We start from the raw sequence: 19770 nt of genomic DNA on the forward strand, positions 1-19770 counted from the left end.
CATCTCTATGCATGAATGTGCTGAGGATTCAACATTATTTATTAAATAATATTATTTAATATAAGGAAATTATAAAATACATTTAAAATATATACTTTTGAGATGCAACAATGTCATAAACAGTATCTTATTAATGACATCACTCATAGGCTATTCTAACATATCACATATCTGGCAGAACATTCCAGCTACTTTCTGAAAACAGTCCTATCTGTCATGGACTACACAACACTCGAACACTTTTGAAATCTAATAGAAACAAACTGAAGGAAATGTTTTTTGGCGACGCTTCTATTTCAGGGGCTTTCAGTTGTCGTGCTAAGAACCATTTTCTTGTACATATTCAGCTTTATGAATAGGAAAGTGAATGATTCTACAGCCGTCTTCTCTAGCAGCATGATCTTCACAGGCAGCTGTTATGGGAAGAATATTTAGTGATGTGGCTTGAAACTGTAATGAGGCTTTTCTCTGGTATAAGCTGTGAATGTCCTGGTGGATATAGACCAGCTAATAGTCAACCGAAATGCAGCGTTTGTGGTAGTGTAGAGCTGTCTAATGTATAACTGTTATTTCAGTTTGAGATCCAGAATAAGATGGTTAGATAAGGAGTAGAAAAAACTGATATAATGGTGGCATTACAAGTAAATAATAAAGGACCAGATGTATGAAGAATCCAATTAGCGATTCTCTAATAGAAATTTTTAAGAAATCGCTATTTCTGATTCGCAAAATGGTATGTATCATATTTGTGATTCGTTAATAGCGATTTCTTAATCACAAATGCTATTAATGAATTGCAAATAGTAGTAGTACAAAGACTTTATTCGACTTTCAACAAGTCATAAAAGTAACAATATTTTACATTTTAATATACAATAAATAAATACAATAAATAGGCTAAAATCTTAACGGTTTACAATAATAAAAGGTCTAAGACAGTTCAGGTTATATTACTACCCCCATGCGCTTTCTTGTGCTTAGTACGGAGCATAAAAAATTAGCCAAGGTTCCACATATCTCTATGGATGATAGAACCTGGAGGCTAGCGTACGCAGTACGACACTGAGGGAGGTTGATTAGCCTTAAGAGAGGGGCTACTAGGCGCTTTCTTTGCTTGGCGTACAGTTTGCAAAATAAAACCACATGGATTGTGGTTTGTAGTGACTTTGCGTCACAGGGGCAGGCCTTCAAAGTGGTGCTCCAATCATTCATGGTTGGGAAGGTTACTAGTCGATGGAATGTATCCAGCCTCAGTCTGGTGAGCACAAAACGATGGCGGGGGTTTATCACGCTCATCAGGTAAGGCTGGATAGCCTCCGTTGACAGGATTATTTGATTATGAATGACATTGGGCTTTTTTGATTCAGCCTCCCATCGTAAGTCTTCTAAATATTTTAATGCCAAAGCGCTCAGGTCCTTCCTAGAGATTGTTTCCAGGAGAGCTGGATTTGTGTAAAAAGCTCTATTGCCCATATTTAAAAAAAAAGTCATAATGTATTTTAGCCAAGGCACCCTTGTTGCGTGTATAGATTCCATACAGTCGGTCAAAATGGCCTTATTTAGTTCAGTATGTTCCGAGGTCCAGATTTTGTGCCATAACAGTAAGGGTTGAATCTTTATCAAATCGGTAATAAAAGGGGATCCCAGTTCTGAATGAATTATGTAGGATGATGTACCTTTTGGAACCATCAGTAAATATCTTAAAAAGTCGTTTTCAACCGTCTGTACCAGATTACAATCGGTATGTCCCCAGATGCCGGACCCGTACGTGACTGCTGGGATGCACTTTGCTTTGTAAATTTTTATCATGTTTGGCGGAGTAATCCCCCCTATTCTTTTAGAAAAAAGCCTTATGGCCATCGTTGTTTTTATAAGCTGGGCTTTTTTTGACTTCCTACAATTGGCCCAAGAGCCCTGATTGTCAAACATTAAGCCCAGATAGGAAAAGGAACGCGCAGATTCTACTCTCCCCTCCGCGGTTGTAATGTTATAGGATTTGCCGCGTTTCCCACCACAGTTCATAATTAATGTTTTTGAGTGGTTGACAGTGAGACCCAGTTGTGACATGAATGTGATACAAGTAGTTAATAATTTTTGTAAGGCTAGCGGGGTCCTGGCCATTAGAACTGCATCATCTGCATAAAGTAGGACCGGGACAGTGCGATTGCCTATTTGGGGTAGATCGTTGCAGTTAGTAGCCAACACGTTTTCTAGGTTGTTTATATACATCGAGAATAGGAATGGGGCGAGAACACAGCCCTGGCGCACACCTCTAAATATGCCAAAAGGGCGAGTACTCTCCCCCTTTAGGCCATACCTCACTCTTGCTCTGCACCCTGAATACATGTCTCGTATAAACTGGATTATAGCTGGTTCTACCCCCAAGCTGGTTAAAATGTCCCATAACTTGTCGTGTAGTACAGTCAAATGCTGATGATAGGTCAATAAAAGCCAGGTACAGATTGCCTTCTTTGATCCTTGTATATTTTCCTATAATAATACTTAGATTCAGGCTTTGTTCCACTGTCCCAATGCCTTTCCGAAATCCATATTGGACAGGGGATAGGACTCTTTTTTTCTTCTGCCCATGTTTGCAATCTATTCAAGATAATTCTCCCTGCTAGTTTAGCTGTTGAATCCAGGAGAGAGATTGGTCTATAGCAGGCTGGGTTGAGACGGTCACCTTTTTTATATATAGGAATTATATTAGAATCTCGCCAAGATGGTAGGGGACCTTGGGTGCAAATGTCCCTTAGTGACTGCGTTAGTACAGGGCCCCATAGGTGGATGTTGGCCTTGTATATATCTATCGGGACGCCATCGGGGCCCAGAGCTTTTCCTGATTTGCTTAGAGATATGGCTTCCTCTACCTCCTCAAGGCTAAATTGTGGGGTTATTAACGGGCGTGTGCCTTCCTGTAGGGCTTGATCATATACGGACAGTGTAGGGTTCTCTGCGCTAACTCGCGCATATATTTTGGAAAAGTGTGCTATCCAGTCTTCTTCGGATATCGCTATTTCCATTCTGGGGGGGTCTCTATCCCCAAGCATAGGTGAGTTAATGGTTTTCCAAAAAAGAATATTATCTTTTGTGCGGCTAGGTGTATGAAGAGTTTCCCACAAGGTTCTTTTTAGGGACATTTTCCTTCCCTTCATTGCTGCTTTATATTCTTGTCTACACTTACGTATCTCGGATGAAGATCTTTTTGGGGCTTTTAAAGCTTTTTTCAATTTCTTATGTGCTTGTGAGCAATTATAATCAAACCAGCCGGTGGCCCTTTTTTTCCCCTGATTACCCCTTCTGGTGGTTAGGGCTTTCTTTATAGATTGCATGATCAATATAAAGGCGTTCAAACGTCGCCCTGGGTCTATGTTCTCGCTTAAACAGTCTGCGAAAGCGTATTTGCAGTTAATTAGTAGCTGTTTGAGGAGGAAGTCGGGGTCGATCTGTGACCATTTCAGGATGTATCCGTTTCGCGGCGTTAACTCAGTGTCATCTAACGGGGTGGGCCTGTCATCTCTATCAGGTGTTATGGGGGTTACTAGGAGGTTGAGGCTCTGGGGGTAGTGATCGCTAATTGCGATGTCATGCAGGGTATATTTCTTGAGGTAGTGTGAGAAATGGGTTGACATTAAGACATAATCAATCACAGTATTTGCACCCCTTCCATTGTATGTTGGATTAAACTTGGATTCAGCAGTGTGTAATTCATTTGCAAAGGATAAATTATGAGTTTGTGCGAGTAAGTTTAATGCGTCTCCTTGGGTGTTGTGTGCAAAATGGAGACTTAAGCCAACACCCTCAGAATCCCAGCCACAAACCTTATCTGATGTTTCTTTACAGGGGTGGATGTTGAAGTCACCTCCCCATATCATGAAGATCTCCCGGCTGTTATTGGTGCTTGTTATTTTTTTAAAGTCATTACCCATCTCCGTTAGAATGTTGACAAACTCTCCTGGGATTGCGTTATTATAAAAGTTAATGAGGACTAGGTGAGTCTTATGATCCAAGCTGCCCTCTATCATTTGATAGTATAGACTCGTGAATTTCATCTCTAAGTTTTGTAGTCGTATCTTGTTAGAGATGTATGTGCATAGACCCCCTTTTGATCTGCCGTGACTAGACGGGGCAGCTGGTGAGTGAAATGTTTTATAACCATTAATGTGAAGGGGGCTCGTCGTCCACGTCTCTTGGAGACCTATGCATGAATATTTTTCTATAAAGTTCACCCAAGCCTCGTTGCCTAATTTATTATTTAAGCCTGCAATGTTCCAGAATAGTATAGCAATCTCTGCTTTCTGTTTAGAGATACCTTGCTGGTCCGCTAGTGTACCGACTGATGTGATGTCATCTGATGACTGGGGTGTAATTCTGTGGGCACTGTTTTGGGTTGGGTAAATATGAGGCCTGTTTGCTATGGAATCTGTTGTATGTGATGTTTGTCCTTCGTTTGAGGCCCACCCTGATTTGTGTTCTATCTGGGATTGTTCTTCTGGAGCTGTCTGATTCTTATTAAGTCAATCAGTATCTTCTAGGGCCGTGAGGGTATGAAATCTGTTGCGCCCTGTTGGAAAATCTGGTGTGTTAGAGAGTACCCTTACTGGTTGTGGGCCTATGGGGTTACGTCCCTCTAGGCTTTGGTAAAAGAAACCTAAGGGTAGTAGTGAGATGCCTTGTGAAGTAATCTGTTTGGCTCCTAGATTGTGGATGATTTCGTCCACTAAATTTGGTGACCTAAATGAAAGTACCACACAATCGCCTTCCAGCACTTTCCTGCTGCTACCTATCCACTTAATTCTCCTGACCATTTTTATGTTTTCAAAGAGGGGCCCCGCCATTCCTGAGCCCAGACGGACACCTATCCAATTGAGGGCCTTATTTCTCAGAGCTATCCATGATTCTGTCTGTTGGTCATTTAGAGATGGAACGTTGGCCAAAATTACTACATATGGAGTAGCCTCTGGAGGAAGGTGTAATAGATCACTTGGGCGATAACGTGTATTTGGGGATTCAAATCTACTTTGTATATTCCTCCCTGGGTTTACATGAGGGTAGGAGTTCATTGTCCTCAATGTGCTATTGTCTGTTCTCTTAGTTAGTCTTGGTTTTAAAACTACTTGATCAAGCAAGGAAGGTTGAGCTGCGGCAGTAGGGAATACAGGCCTGAGAGTTGGATACGAATTGGATACTTGTGCCTGCGTTGATGTCTTTCTCAGGGGGTCTACGTTCGGGTGTGTATCTTTTGCCCTGTTTTGCGGGAGAGATTGGGTATTGTTTCCCTGAGCTAGGATCGGAGATGGAGTATTAGGATCCTTTAGTACGTAATGTGTATCTGTTTGTTGTATGGCCTCTATTAGTCCTAGTCCTGCCTCGAGTTTATTCTCCATTCCCTTTAATCGCTCCAGCATGGAGTCAAGGGTGAGTTCTATGGATGGTTTCAAAGTGTTTACTAGCTCATTAAGATTTATAAGGAGTGATCTAGTCGTATCTCCTACATTATTTATAGGTTTCTTCCTGACTGAATTCTTAGGTAGCTTTGTGGCTGGGGTGATTATTGTACCTGTCGCTGGGGATTTCATAGGGTTCTTATCCTCCAAGCCCACCTCTGGTTTCCTTGGTCGTTTGGCCACGGGAGAAGTATCATCCAAGGAGCAAATTAAATTAGAGGTGTCTTTAATACATCCGTTAATATATCTTGGTTCTATATGCTCGTCGCCTTGTTTACTCTGCGGGGGGTTGTTAGTTAGTTCTACGGAAACTAATGATTCAAGGGAGTGGTCTTTAGACCCCATGATTTTCTCTTCCACAGTGGCGATTTGCTTGTCTATCATGCCCATCGCCCCTGAGATATATTTTAATATAGATGTGCTATCTTTTAAATTTGTTGTGTTATGTGTTTTGGAATGCTTCCTTTTACCCATGTTTTATGGTTACGGGAGACCCTTCCTAATTAATAAGAGGGGGGAGAATAGGGGTGGCTTAACCCTCCTTCGGTAGCTCCACTTGTAGGGCGGGAGCGTATCTGAGCTACTCGATCAGACTAGACTTCTTTCTGGGTCTTTCCCTATCGGCTTGGCTTGCTAGATAAGGAGGCAGTGGGCGCTGGGGGGACGAAGAAACAAATATTTGAAGAGGGGGGGCCCAGCCCAGCCTCTTCCTGTCGATGACGGGCGAAGGACTGGCCCGCCCTTGGCCCGGGCTTCGCCCGCGCACGTCCCGCGCTGCGGGCGCGCTGTGAAGTAGATAAGGGCCTCTCGCCCAATCAGAAGCTGAGGCTGTAGTCCCGGGAAAAGTTTAAAGGGCTCCTGCCCCTTCGTGAAATGTATGCGCGTCCCGCGGCTGCGGGCGCGCTGTGAAGTAGATAAGGGCCTCTCGCCCAATCAGAAGCTGAGGCTGTAGTCCCGGGAAAAGTTTAAAGGGCTCCTGCCCCTTCGTGAAATGTATGCGCGTCCCGCGGCTGCGGGCGCGCTGTGAAGTAGATAAGGGCCTCTCGCCCAATCAGAAGCTGAGGCTGTAGTCCCGGGAAAAGTTTAAAGGGCTCCTGCCCCTTCGTGAAATTGCAAATAGAGATTCTGAGCCCATTCGCACCTATGGGCCTGTAGGCTCCTATTTGCAATTGTTTTGCATTTACCAAATTGCGAAATCCTAACTGAAATTCGCAATTTAGGAAATGCAAAACCCCAGGGTGCTGAGGGCCTAAGACCCTCTCTGCTGCACCCCAAAAAAATATTTTAGGACATGTAAGACACACACATGCCAAAGGGGCATGTGTGCGTTACATGTCAATTTTAAAAATGCATTTTATTGCATTTTTAAAATTTGCACATGGTTACCACCAAGTTTTACTTGGTGGTAATTGCGATTCCTTAATGCCCAATTTGCACTAAGGAAAAGCTTGATACATGTGCTTAAGAAATCGCAAATAAGGATTCCTTATTTGCAATTTCTTATTTATAGAATCGCAATTTGCGTTTCTCTAAATGGTCTCACATTTTGAAGGAATCATTATTTTAGCAATTCCTTAAAATTGCATAGCGAATGCCTTTCATACATACTGAAAGGCATTTTTGCATTTGCAAACGGCCATTCGCACCGTTTGCAAATGCAAAAACGCTTGATACATCTGGCCCAAAGTGATTTACATAATTTTGTGTGGCTCCTAATATAGATTATACTCTGGTTACCCCTGAGGTCCAGTTTGAAAATAGCCAAGCTACACCTGTAAAAAATAAGGTGCCTGATGTCATATTGACAGTTTACAATGTCAGGTTAGGAGTTACAAAACATGTGACAAAAAATAAGAGTGTACCTGAAACTGCTGAGTTTAATAAGGCTTAGCTTTTGTCCAGTTGGGTAAATCCAAGATCTTAGGCCTTAGTTTCATTATCCTGGTTCCAACAGAAATTGGGGAGTTGGTCCTGCCTAGTAACTGGGCCTTCTCCCTCTGCCATATAGTCAGATGGCACAATTGCAACACACTTGGTGTGCACTGCTGTTGCGCAGCATCAGCATCGTGTAAATTTTGTAAGCTGCTGGGGGAGCAGAAAGCCTAGTGTTAGAGTCTCACTGTCCTGCTGTTGCTCTCCCAACAGCGCATGAAGGTTATTGCAGGCAAATCAAGATGGGACGAGCCAAAGGGTAGCAGTAGCTCTCTGGTACAATATGGAGCGCCAGAGAAAGTTGTTGAAATCATTGTTTTCGCGACAGATCTAGGCAAAATATGTGCATTTAAGAGTTCTCCTTCATGTCACAAAATCCCGTTCTGTAACCTGCCATCAGACTTTTCATGAATATCAGTGTGTTGATGGGTCATACTTTCTGCATTCTTTTTCATCGGTTTTATTTTACTTTTCAGCAGGGAGTATTCTTCTGGGATCCTATTCAGGGCAAGAAAGTTCACCCTCTGTAGTGATGAACACTGAGATGGATGGTAAGAGTTTTGACATTGCTTACATTATTGCATGTACTGTTTTTCAGCCAAATAAGCATTTCTAAAATGGAACATGTGCTGGCGTTTTGGTTGTGTCCTAGCCAGCTAGATGTTTAAAGTACTTTTTTTCCCCTTTGCAGGCCGGTATTATAAGCATTTTAATAGTATTTCTTAAAGTGTTCAACAGGTCATCTTTTTTGTTGCTGTGATGTTCCTCATTATGTGGGCACATATCTTAGCCAGTATGCGCATTGGTGTAGTGTTTTGCTTTTCACAGGTGATACTGGTTTCCCTTCAAAGTTATTTTTCCCACATCAAGAAGATGCTAACGAGGTTGGGTGTAGAGACAATGACCAGTCACTGTATACAAATCTTGACTTACATTGACAACTGAATTCCTTGTTGGTTTACTTTTTATTGAGTGAGGTTTTCTATACCACAGTACAGAGCAGAAAGCATCTCTTGTATAGCATTTGAGCTCTAATTTGTGCTTGATCTATGAAGCTGAATATGTCTTTCCTGCAATATGGAAGGGTCACAGTGTAAACCTGTGGAAGGCTGCCACTGGGCAGAAGAAGTTGAGCATTTTCAATGGCTGCAACTGAAGCACTTCGATACACAGAAAGAGGAGGGGTGTGCACTTTCTTCACCAAAGATGAACATGTGGTATTACACACTAGAATCTATGTCCATAGCCTGGCTTCTTTTGGCTGTGATTGGGGTTTCCATCAGCTCAACCACTTAGAAGGAAGAAGGGAGATGCCCAACAATTTCCATCTCTCTCCTTTTAATGTTTTCCATTTTTACCTGGAATGATGAAAAGAGCTGCACATGTGGTTCCTAGTCTGCCCAACTTCTATATGGAGGAGAGGAGGCAATTTATAAATACTTTTCAGTCCCCCTATGGCTACTTTCTTATATCCTTCACACTTTGCACAAGTATTCTTAAGAAGAGGATGATAAAGAGCTATTGAATAATTTGTTTACTTTTTCCTTCCCCTTGACTAATGGCCCAGGCATCCTGTTCTCTGGACTGTATGATTAGTAGTAGTTAACCTGTTATTTTCCTATACCCTTTTGTTCCTGCCATCCTCTCGCCAACCACCCCACAGCCTTCCCCTAACCCATTCATTAGTATTTGTGGAGACGGTCCTGTTTTGTGTTACAGCATCAAGTGAGTCACCATTCTGTTAGTTCTGACCAACAGCTAGAGGGAATTTAGACAAGCTAGAATTGTGGTTCATGTATCTTGCTGTACCTTTGCCCCAAGGGTAGAAGCTAATTTGATTTTGAATTGTGTGCTTTTCAAATTTTTGATATTAGTTGAGAATGTATGACTGTTTGCAATTCTTGTTGCATCAATTTGCAATATTAACCATCTAACCTTCTAACCTTCACTTTAGAAAAATCAAGATTATTAGCATTTCTTTCTAGGTCGAGCCTAGACAGTGGGCATGTACTAGGAGAAGACCTGTGGTTAGTGGTATAGGCATTTGGTCCCGCCTGCCGCTGCCTGCCACTTCCAGTATGTTGAAGGCATTGTCGCTCTTGTAGTGCTGCCTCCTATGTGGTTTTGCCCAGACATGGGTCCCTTGCTCACTGTGCCACTGAATTCAAGCTAGCCTGGCTGATGAAGGGTGATATCCTGAAACTGGTCCCAGGATGCTTGTTTCCGGTCCAGGGAGGACCTGGCCTGGCAGTTCGGGCTGGACTGTTCCCATGAGGAACAGGGTCAAGACTGATTTGCATATGGCTGGGTCTAAACTGGGGTGGCATGGTGAGCAAAGTAACGATGGATTAAACCCAGATCTGTGACTGGGGGTGAGTGTTTGCATTGTTCTGCACTCTGTCCATCATCCTTTTGTGTTGCTATATGTTTATATGACCACGTTTCCTCTAAATGCTATTTTTATTGTGGTGCGCTGTAGGGGCTGTTCAGACCATTACAGTCTAATGACAGTTGTATGAAGGAATGCACAATGCAATTTATTTCTGATAAAGGTTTAATGTGCTGCATGGCAAAATATTTACAAGGTCCCAAATGCAAGGTTGTCATTATCATTTATAACGCCAACTGCTTTAACTCTCACTGTTGCATTGCAAATCCTTGTTTTTGATTCACCCTCGAGTTCTGGTGGCTATCTGTGGCTGTTTGGTCAAACACATTGTAAGGCAACATTTTGTTTGTTTTAGATTTTTTTTCAAGATGGAGGTGACTTTTAGGGTGAAAACCCCCTTTATATTCTGATTTGTTTCACTTAGTTTTGATTGTGTTAACTACACCCGTGATTGAAGTAGTATTATCTGATTCCTTACAGCTGTGGAGGCAGAACACCAGATTGAAATGGAAGAAAAAACGCGACTCATTAATCAGGTCCTAGAGTTGCAGCACACACTGGAAGGTGAGAGTGACCTTAATTTTTTCCTTGCTTCATGTCCTCATGTCCTAAAGGGGACATCAGTGTTGCATTTGGTGATTGTTTGGTTTGTCAACTGGTTGTGGTTTATTCCAGTTTGAGTGAAGTATAAATGTGTATGGTCCCTAGACTGGGGGGCGTGAGGGGGGTTGTGTCCTCTTTCATTACCTAACACACATGGGCCTAGCACTCCAGTGGAGGGTCTTTATAGATGGGCTTAAGCTCCACTTTCACCCTGTGACAAGCTGAAACATGCCACTGGCAGGGATGGCAGGGCTTGTTCGCATCGGCCAAACTCTTTCCCTGCCACATGAGCACAGAGCAATCTCGTTGGCTAAGTTGTCTTTGGGTCTGGGCCGCTGAAGAGAAGCTTACAACAGATAAGGGATGACCCAGACCATCGAGTGAAGAGAAACCCTAGCTGCAGAGAATCTGATGAGCTTGAAGCCCCGACCTGAGGGCTGTCTCCTTCCTCTTCTGCTTCATGTCTCATCCACCCCCTATGTGGTACACACTGCCTGGAGTGTCGATGTATACATAGCAAGTGAGTAGAACGATAATTTTCCATGATGACATTTTAATTCTTATTCTTAAACACTGAATTTCTCAGATATCTGAAATAGCACTTTTGTATTTTATTTATATGTTCTCTCTACCAGTCTGTTTGTTGTGCACTGACAGGTATTTCTACCACTTGTGCCAGTGTATTCCAGTTCAGGAAATGTGTACATAGCATGGAATAATCAGTGTATTTTTGGCTGAGACTCGATCGGAACAAGCCTCCACCTCTGGATTGTCTTTTCAAACAATTACAAAAGTACTCAAATTAAAGACTGAGCCTCAAAAAAAAAATTGAAGACACTATAAAAAAGCTCGCTGATAATATAACCAGAGCCGTGAACGTACAATTCCTTCACCTTCTTGAATGCATATTTATGAAGTTGTTATAAAAGTACAGTTTTGAAACTAGGTCGTTGATAGACAGAATATGGAAATGCTTGCAATCCTACAAGAAAAGCCCATAATCAATTAATAAATGAACCCAATGCGAGAGCAGTAAACTCAAATAAGACAAGAACCTGTCAAACGTGAGGCTCACTCTCGAATTAAAAAATATGTTCAGGAGAAAACTGTTTCTGTATGGAGAAGGAATACTCTAGGATGCCAGTCACTTGTTGATCAGTAATGTCAGAGTAGTAGGTTTTTACCAAAATTGTTTCCGCCATTACCTTGTGTAAAGAAATGGCTCCCTGTTGCAGTTACCCCCCACTTTTTGCCTGATACTGATGCTGACTTGACTGAGAAGAGTGCTGGGACCCTGCTAACCAGGCCCCAGCACCAGTGTTCCTTCACCTAAAATGTACCATTGTATCCACAATTGGCACACCCTGGCATTCAGATAAGTCCCTTGTAACTGGTACTTCTAGTACCAAGGGCCCTGATGCCAAGGAAGGTCTCTAAGGGCTGCAGCATGTCTTATGCCACCCTAGAGACCCCTCACTCAGCACAGACACACTGCTTACAAGCCTGTGTGTGCTAGTGAGAACAAAATGAGTAAGTCGACATGGCACTCCCCTCAGGGTGCCATGCCAGCCTCTCACTGCCTATGCAGTATAGGTAAGACACCCCTCTAGCAGGCCTTACAGCCCTAAGGCAGGGTGCACTATACCATAGGTGAGGGTACCAGTGCATGAGCACTGTGCCCCTACAGTGTCTAAACAAAACCTTAGACATTGTAAGTGCAGGGTAGCCATAAGAGTATATGGTCTGGGAGTCTGTTTTACACGAACTCCACAGCACCATAATGGCTACACTGAAAACTGGGAAGTTTGGTATCAAACTTCTCAGCACAATAAATGCACACTGATGCCAGTGTACATTTTATTGCAAAACACACCCCAGAGGGCACCTTAGAGGTGCCCCCTGAAACTTAACCGACTGTCTGTGTAGGCTGACTAGTTCCAGCAGCCTGCCACACCAGAGACATGTTGCTGGCCCCATGGGGAGAGTGCCTTTGTCACTCTGAGGCCAGTAACAAAGCCTGCACTGGGTGGAGATGCTAACACCTCCCCCAGGCAGGAGCTGTGACACCTGGCGGTGAGCCTCAAAGGCTCACCCCTTTGTCACAGCCCAGCAGGGCACTCCAGCTTAGTGGAGTTGCCCGCCCCCTCCGGCCACGGCCCCCACTTTTGGCGGCAAGGCTGGAGGGAACAAAGAAAGCAACAAGGAGGAGTCACTGGCCAGTCAGGACAGCCCCTAAGGTGTCCTGAGCTGAGGGGACTCTAACTTTTAGAAATCCTCCATCTTGCAGATGGAGGATTCCCCCAATAGGGTTAGGATTGTGACCCCCTCCCCTTGGGAGGAGGCACAAAGAGGGTGTACCCACCCTCAGGGCTAGTAGCCATTGGCTACTAACCCCCCAGACCTAAACACGCCCTTAAATTTAGTATTTAAGGGCTACCCTGAACCCTAGAAAATTAGATTCCTGCAACTACAAGAAGAAGGACTGCCTAGCTGAAAACCCCTGCAGAGGAAGACCAAAAGACGACTACTGCCTTGGCTCCAGAAACTCACCGGCCTGTCTCCTGCCTTCCAAAGATCCTGCTCCAGCGACGCCTTCCAAAGGGACCAGCGACCTCGACATCCTCTGAGGACTGCCCCCGCTTCGAAAAGACAAGAAACTCCCGAGGACAGCGGACCTGCTCCAAGAAAGGCTGCAACTTTGTTTCCAGCAGCCTTGAAAGAACCCTGCAAGCTCCCCGCAAGAAGCGTGAGACTTGCAACACTGCACCCGGCGACCCCGACTCGGCTGGTGGAGACCCAACACCTCAGGAGGGACCCCAGGACTACTCTGATACTGTGAGTACCAAAACCTGTCCCCCCTGAGCCCCCACAGCGCCGCCTGCAGAGGGAATCCCGAGGCTTCCCCTGACCGCAACTCTTTGAATCCTAAGTCCCGACGCCTGGGAGAGACCCTGCACCCGCAGCCCCCAGGACCTGAAGGACCGGACTTTCGTTGGAGAAGTGACCCCCAGGAGTCCCTCTCCCTTGCCCAAGTGGAGGTTTCCCCGAGGAACCCCCCCCTTGCCTACCTGCAGCGCTGAAGAGATCCCGAGATCTCTCATAGACTAACATTGCGAACCCGACGCTTGTTTCTACACTGCACCCGGCCGCCCCCGCGCTGCTGAGGGTGAAATTTCTGTGTGGGCTTGTGTCCCCCCCGGTGCCCTACAAAACCCCCCTGGTCTGCCCTCCGAAGACGCGGGTACTTACCTGCAAGCAGACCGGAACCGGGGCACCCCCTTCTCTCCATTCTAGCCTATGTGTTTTGGGCACCACTTTGAACTCTGCACCTGACCGGCCCTGAGCTGCTGGTGTGGTGACTTTGGGGTTGCTCTGAACCCCCAACGGTGGGCTACCTTGGACCGAGAACTGAACCCTGTAAGTGTCTTACTTACCTGGTAAAACTAACAAAAACTTACCTCCCCCAGGAACTGTGAAAATTGCACTAAGTGTCCACTTTTAAAGTAGCTATTTGTCAATAACTTGAAAAGTATACATGCAATTGAAATGATTCAAAGTTCCTAATGTACTTACCTGCAATACCTTTCAAACAAGATATTACATGTTAAATTTGAACCTGTGGTTCTTCAAATAAACTAAGAAAAGATATTTTTCTATACAAAACCTATTGGCTGGATTTGTCTCTGAGTGTGTGTACCTCATTTATTGTCTATGTGTACGTACAACAAATGCTTAACACTACTCCTTGGATAAGCCTACTGCTCGACCACACTACCACAAAATAGAGCATTAGTATTATCTATTTTTACCACTAGTTTACCTCTAAGGGGAACCCTTGGACTCTGTGCATGCTATTCCTCACTTTGAAATAGCACATACAGAGCCAACTTCCTACACCTTGCAATCTGGCTATTTGAGAATAACATGTAGGATACGAAATTATGTATTTCTGCATTTTTTTCACATTGCAGCCCATGTACAAGGCATGAATATCACTTGCTTTACTTTACGCAGGTAGAAAGGTGCTGCCTGGGATTTACCGCAACCAGTGATCCTGTGCACACTGTAACCTAGAACATGTAATCCTGTTTCAGCTTAAAACAGGAGTATACAGGAAGAACAGGCTTGCCATTTTAGTTGTGATCTGGCCCCAAGAGTGGAAGAAAACTGCACCCTTCACCCCCTTACAAGTCGGTACAGGATTGTTATCAAACTACACTGATGTCCTGAGGATGTCACCTAAAACGGCAAGTGCTTCTTGTGACGGGTGCCGGTCTGCCTCATGCCTTCTTCATTGACTGCATTTAACAAATTCACATGTACTGGTAATAGGTGATGGTTTAAAAGAAATCACTAACACAGAGATGTGGAATTCTTATTGCACAACGCCCAGGACATATTGTTTGGGGTCAAGGTCAACAAGTTTTCATGTATTTTGTCCTTGGGACACGTAGGCCCAACGCCCTGCAGCACAAACCCTTTGGCTGCGAGCTTACACAGAAGGGAACTGTCTGCAGTTGAGGTCATGTGTGCCTATATGTTAATGCTGTTCGAACTTGTATTTATGGTTCATTAATGAAAATCCTTCATTATTAGGGTGAGCACTGTAAGTAAACGTTTTAAGGTCACAGTGCACTACTGACAATGGTTCCAGTGGGGGGGGAGGGGGAAGTGTACACACGTTCAAAAAGTTCAACAATGACACCAAGTATAATACTCCCACAGTGCTCTGTGTCTGCAAATATTTGCAGAAGCTTGTAAGCAAGAGTCATAATTCTTTGCTTTCAAAATAAAATGTTCAGAAAAAAAAATGCAAGTAGGGAAAAAAAAAATGTTTCGCTGCTATGAAATTTTAAGTGCTATTTCTCTGAAGAGTCAGTTAGTAAAATATGTTGATGCATGCTAGTATTTCCCCAAAATATTCCTAATGGAAAATCAGTGTAACCTTTTTTGACAAGATTATAGGGAGCATGAAAATAAACGAGCACTGGCAAAGCCAGCCGATCTGACATATTTGTGAGACTTTTGGTTTAGTCAATTCATGTCGTGTTTTGACATGGCTTTTGTAACACTTTATTGTTGTGGGAGCTGTTAGCCGTCACCATTGTAACAAACTTCATATTCTTTGCAGGGGCCCCCTCCATAAATTTTGAAGGAGTTCCCCCTCCAGTTTCGTTCCGCCACTGATTGCCACAGTAGTTCCTGGCACTGAACAAAACTACTTTGTGTGCCAGTATGCTCCTTGTGGAAGAGCAGAATGCGATCATACACAATAAAGCCAGCTGATAGATAGAAAGAGAAATAGAAGTTTAATAAAAACAAAATGTCTTTGTTAACGCTGGACATAATTAGGGACCTAATTCTTTAAAAGCGTCACAAAAGTGCACCCATGTTATAGGTCTTTAAATTAGTGGTGTTTATGAATGCACAAGAAGTTACAAAAGTAGACCAGGAAATCGTACTCCTAGAAAATATTTGTTATCTGTATTTTTGCACAAGCAAATATGCATGTGTAGATTTGCTCATGTGAAAATATATTGAGCAGTTACAAGTTCACTTTCCCTCCAACCACTTTTTTCCCCAACCCTGGAAGAACCTCTACTTCTGCCATCGTCATGAGTAAACTTCCAACCTTTTTCATTATGGGAAAAGATTAGTGAAGAGCTGGTGAAAATCCTTAAAACATGCAAGTTAGTAGGTTTGCAGCCTCAAAGGCATTCCAGCCCTGGAACTACTGCTGCTTCCTCCAGCCCCAGTATGTAGATCTGCAGAAAGGGGGCCAAATAAGGACATTGCTATAGTAGGGATTGAAACTGCAGGTATTCAAACCCTGCCATAGTAGTAGCCCTAGCATAATTGGAGAGGATAGTATCAGAGTGCTTATATAATGGGATTGCTGTCTTGGGGCCGTACTACATGGCACCAAAGGGACAAGTAGATTTTTTTTACTGGATAAGTTGATTTAAGAAGCAACCTGCCCCATGGACAAGTAGATATTTTATTAAATTCCACACGCCTGCTGACACCAAGGGTACATTTTGTTGTCCGTGTTAATTTGCACAATTAATGTTGGCATGCCGCGACTAACCTCCGGGAAATCAGTGGGTTAGGTATTCACCAAATGTAGGTAGTAATTTGTAGCCTCTCAGATCTGTAGTGGAGAAATCCTCCTTTTAACTAGAACTTTGGTGGGTGGGGGTATTAGTTTAACGGACAAAACTCCCATTTGAAATGGTTGCTGCAGCGGAATACCACTGATTGGCAAGCCCTGTTAGTACAGATGGAAACGAGTGAACACATTTGATGTTTCAGCAACTCCAACCTGTGAGACCTAGAAAAGTGAAAACTATGTAACTTGTAAGTATTAACTGCTCATTTTGTATTTTCCTTTTTATTACACAGTCATTTCTCGTAAGACATTTTTAGAGACAGTTATAGAACATTTATAACATTTAAATATGAACATTGTGTCTAATTTGTTTACGTTAACTGTTCATCTGGTACAGCACGTGCATTTGAGCAGCCCTACACGAAAAGATTTGACAGTTGCTGGAAAAATTGGGCTACGTGCAGCCGTTTGAATGTGAATGTTTAGCAAACCAGAATTTCTAAAGTTGACACAGAACTTCATTCCTCTGTTATTCTTTTGTAGATCTCTCTGCAAGGGTTGATGCGGTGAAGGAAGAAAACTTGAAACTGAAATCAGAAAATCAGGTTCTTGGCCAATACATAGAAAATTTAATGTCGGCCTCTAGTGTTTTCCAAACAACGGACACAAAAAGCAAAAGGAAATGAGAACTGTACACCTACGTCGCCACAATGCTGCATTTTAGTTCTGTTTTTTTAAAATACTTATGTAGCCTACTTTTTTTTTTTTTTTTTTTTTTTTTTAAACGGGGTACTCCTAAAAAGGTGCTCTGATGTATTATCATGTGACGAAAACTCTACAGTATATTAGGAAAAAAAGAGCTGGATGCTTTAGTCGAGTCGTTTGTCCATGGATTGTGATACATTTTGAAAAATGCAAAACCTGTAATTAAGACCGGGTTAAACACTTAAAATATAGTTTGATAGAATTTGCATGGTGTCAAGCTCACATTTGATTTTATGTTCGGGCAGACAGCCATAATTTCCGGTCTGCGTTTGGACGAACACTGAGAAAAATTTACCGATCCCAAAATAAATTAATTGTGTGGCATTTACTCAACATCCCCACTGAGGTTTAACCCCAAAAACCGATCCGTTGTTTCTAGTACTACAAGTGGAGCCCACAGCCTGCCTCAACAAAATCGCTTTATTGGCTGTTTTTTTGGTTATGTTTATTTTTCTTTCCATCCAGATTAGCAAGGCAGCTGTGCGCTACGTCCAAAGAGACAATGGACCCGAAGCTTCTCATGCAAATTTGTCTTTCGTTGTAACTTTTTAACACGTAGATTTTTTTTTTTTTTCTAGTAACCTTGTTAGCAACTTTGGTAGCAAAATAGACAGACATTATAAGTTCAAAGGTATATGCTATTTCTAAAGAATGGCTCTCCTCTTTTCTGTGCTATAAAGTGTGACTCCCGTGTTTTATCAGTTTATAAGGTGACATTTTTGGAACGAACGTTAACGTGTATCCTTCCTAAAAATAAAAAAAAATGCATTCTGACAAGTAGCACATAATCGTGTTTTCGATTTTCATGGCTTGCTTTCTCTGTTGAGATCCCGAATTGTGTGTTTAACCTAAAATTGTTATTGAAAAAAATGAAACGGCTGTTGTGCTTTGGATTGAGTTCTACTTTCTCCATTGAATTCGGGTTCGTTAAATCTAATCTACCTGTTAACCAGTGTTTTTCATAATTAAAATCTGCTGAATACAAAATAAAAACAGAAATCCAGTTTCCACTGCTGTTATGCAGAGCCACAGAGCACACATTCTCTTCAATCTCATTTACTGAAAGTATGTTTCACACAAGAGGATAATTGCAATTGTGATTGTTAGGTTATTAGAATAGATTAATTGACCATTTTGTCTTTCAGCGTTTTTGGTGTTCTTTTCACAAGTCAAAATAGGAAGAAAAAAAAACATTGTATTAAAACTCCCTGCTGCCAAGGTCTACCATTTTCTTGTGCTGTGTAGCACAATATTTTAGCATTAAAAAAGATTGGTTTAGCAGTGCCAATGAGTTAATGTGGCTTACTACTAATCTAGTGTGAGGCACGGTTTGATGAGCTCCCAAATGTAGTATGTTTTGTTTACAAATGTAAACTGGATTTATGTTTTGTCATATATGCATTATGTAATATTTAATATAACTAAATGTCAACAATATTGTCTGCATCTTACTTTGTGGCCTTTTTGAGTAATTTATTAACATTTTAATTTGTTGAAATAAAACTGTTCTTATGTGGAAGTTTGTTTTGATGCCTACATTAATATGCTAAATGTTTTTTTTTTTTTTTTAATGTATAACAGATACACTACCGTATGTGTTGTTTGTCAACATGCCCATTCTTTGCTAGTTCCTTGAGGTACGGGATTGATACAGAAATAATGGGGAACTGTTTATTTTTAAACATCGTGGAAGTCGATTGTGTTGATCATAAGCGTGTTAACAATCTATCTTTATTTACCACATATAAAACCCGTTTGAGCCTAATCGCTCTGAGTGACAATTGTGCTTACCATGTGTCCATTTTCCTACTTGCTGAAACCAGAGCTCAACCAAATTTGTAATTTAATGGATTCCCCAGACCCCCGCCCCCTCTTTAGATACTTGCAACCCTTGTCGAGAGGCAGGCTTTGAAGTTCATGTTCCAGAAGTCTGTAGTTGTCTTGCAAGAGACTCTAGTGGTGTGTTGGGCACAAAGCAGAAAGTCTGTGTCCTTACTCTGACCCTTCTTGTTTGCTGGTAAGAATCTTATAGGTGAGGAAAACATATTGAGTCCAGGTATCCTCCAACATTGTATCATTTTCTCCTGGTGCAAGAGTTTCATACCCCGCCAGTTACTGGACGCAGTGCCATCCATTCAGGAAATTGTAGAAATTGATACAGGGAATTCTCAATCTCTTTTGGAGGAAAACTCTTTATATCTCATGACTGGGAAACCTGCATTAGAAAATGATGTATTTAAACGCAATTATCTTGGAATTATATTGGAGACTGTAATCCCAGCATCCTGGGGATTTTTATACACCAGGCAATGCTATGTCTGAATCACTTCTTTTAGAAGTTAATATTTGCTCCTTTCCGGTTTCCAACACCAGTAACTTTCAATGATGCATTTTGGGTCAGGTCTAAAAAAAAAAAAAGGCCAGATAGACACAGATACAAAAAACTGATTAGTGGCAGTTGATGGGGAGCCATGGCAGGGCTTCCTCTAATAAATTGAATCTAAAATAGGTAGCAGATCGTGCCA

At 42.5% G+C, this 19770-nt stretch overlaps 1 protein-coding gene across 2 annotated transcripts in view; it reads left to right on the top strand.

Moving 5' to 3' along the window:
* SCOC (short coiled-coil protein) overlaps positions 1–18764 on the top strand; it is a 72834-nt gene extending 54070 nt beyond the window's left edge. For both annotated transcript variants that reach the window (XM_069241018.1, XM_069241028.1), the window contains exons 2-4: positions 7856–7930; positions 10249–10332; positions 17024–18764. In XM_069241018.1, the coding sequence (XP_069097119.1) occupies positions 7912–7930; positions 10249–10332; positions 17024–17166 (246 nt within the window). In that variant the 5' untranslated portion in view covers positions 7856–7911 and the 3' untranslated portion in view covers positions 17167–18764. The remainder of the gene's footprint in view (positions 1–7855; positions 7931–10248; positions 10333–17023) is intronic.
* The last annotated feature ends 1006 nt before the right edge of the window (positions 18765–19770 follow it).

The sequence above is a fragment of the Pleurodeles waltl genome, chromosome 1_2 (assembly GCF_031143425.1).
Source record: "Pleurodeles waltl isolate 20211129_DDA chromosome 1_2, aPleWal1.hap1.20221129, whole genome shotgun sequence".
NCBI classification, from domain to species: Eukaryota; Metazoa; Chordata; class Amphibia; order Caudata; family Salamandridae; genus Pleurodeles; species Pleurodeles waltl.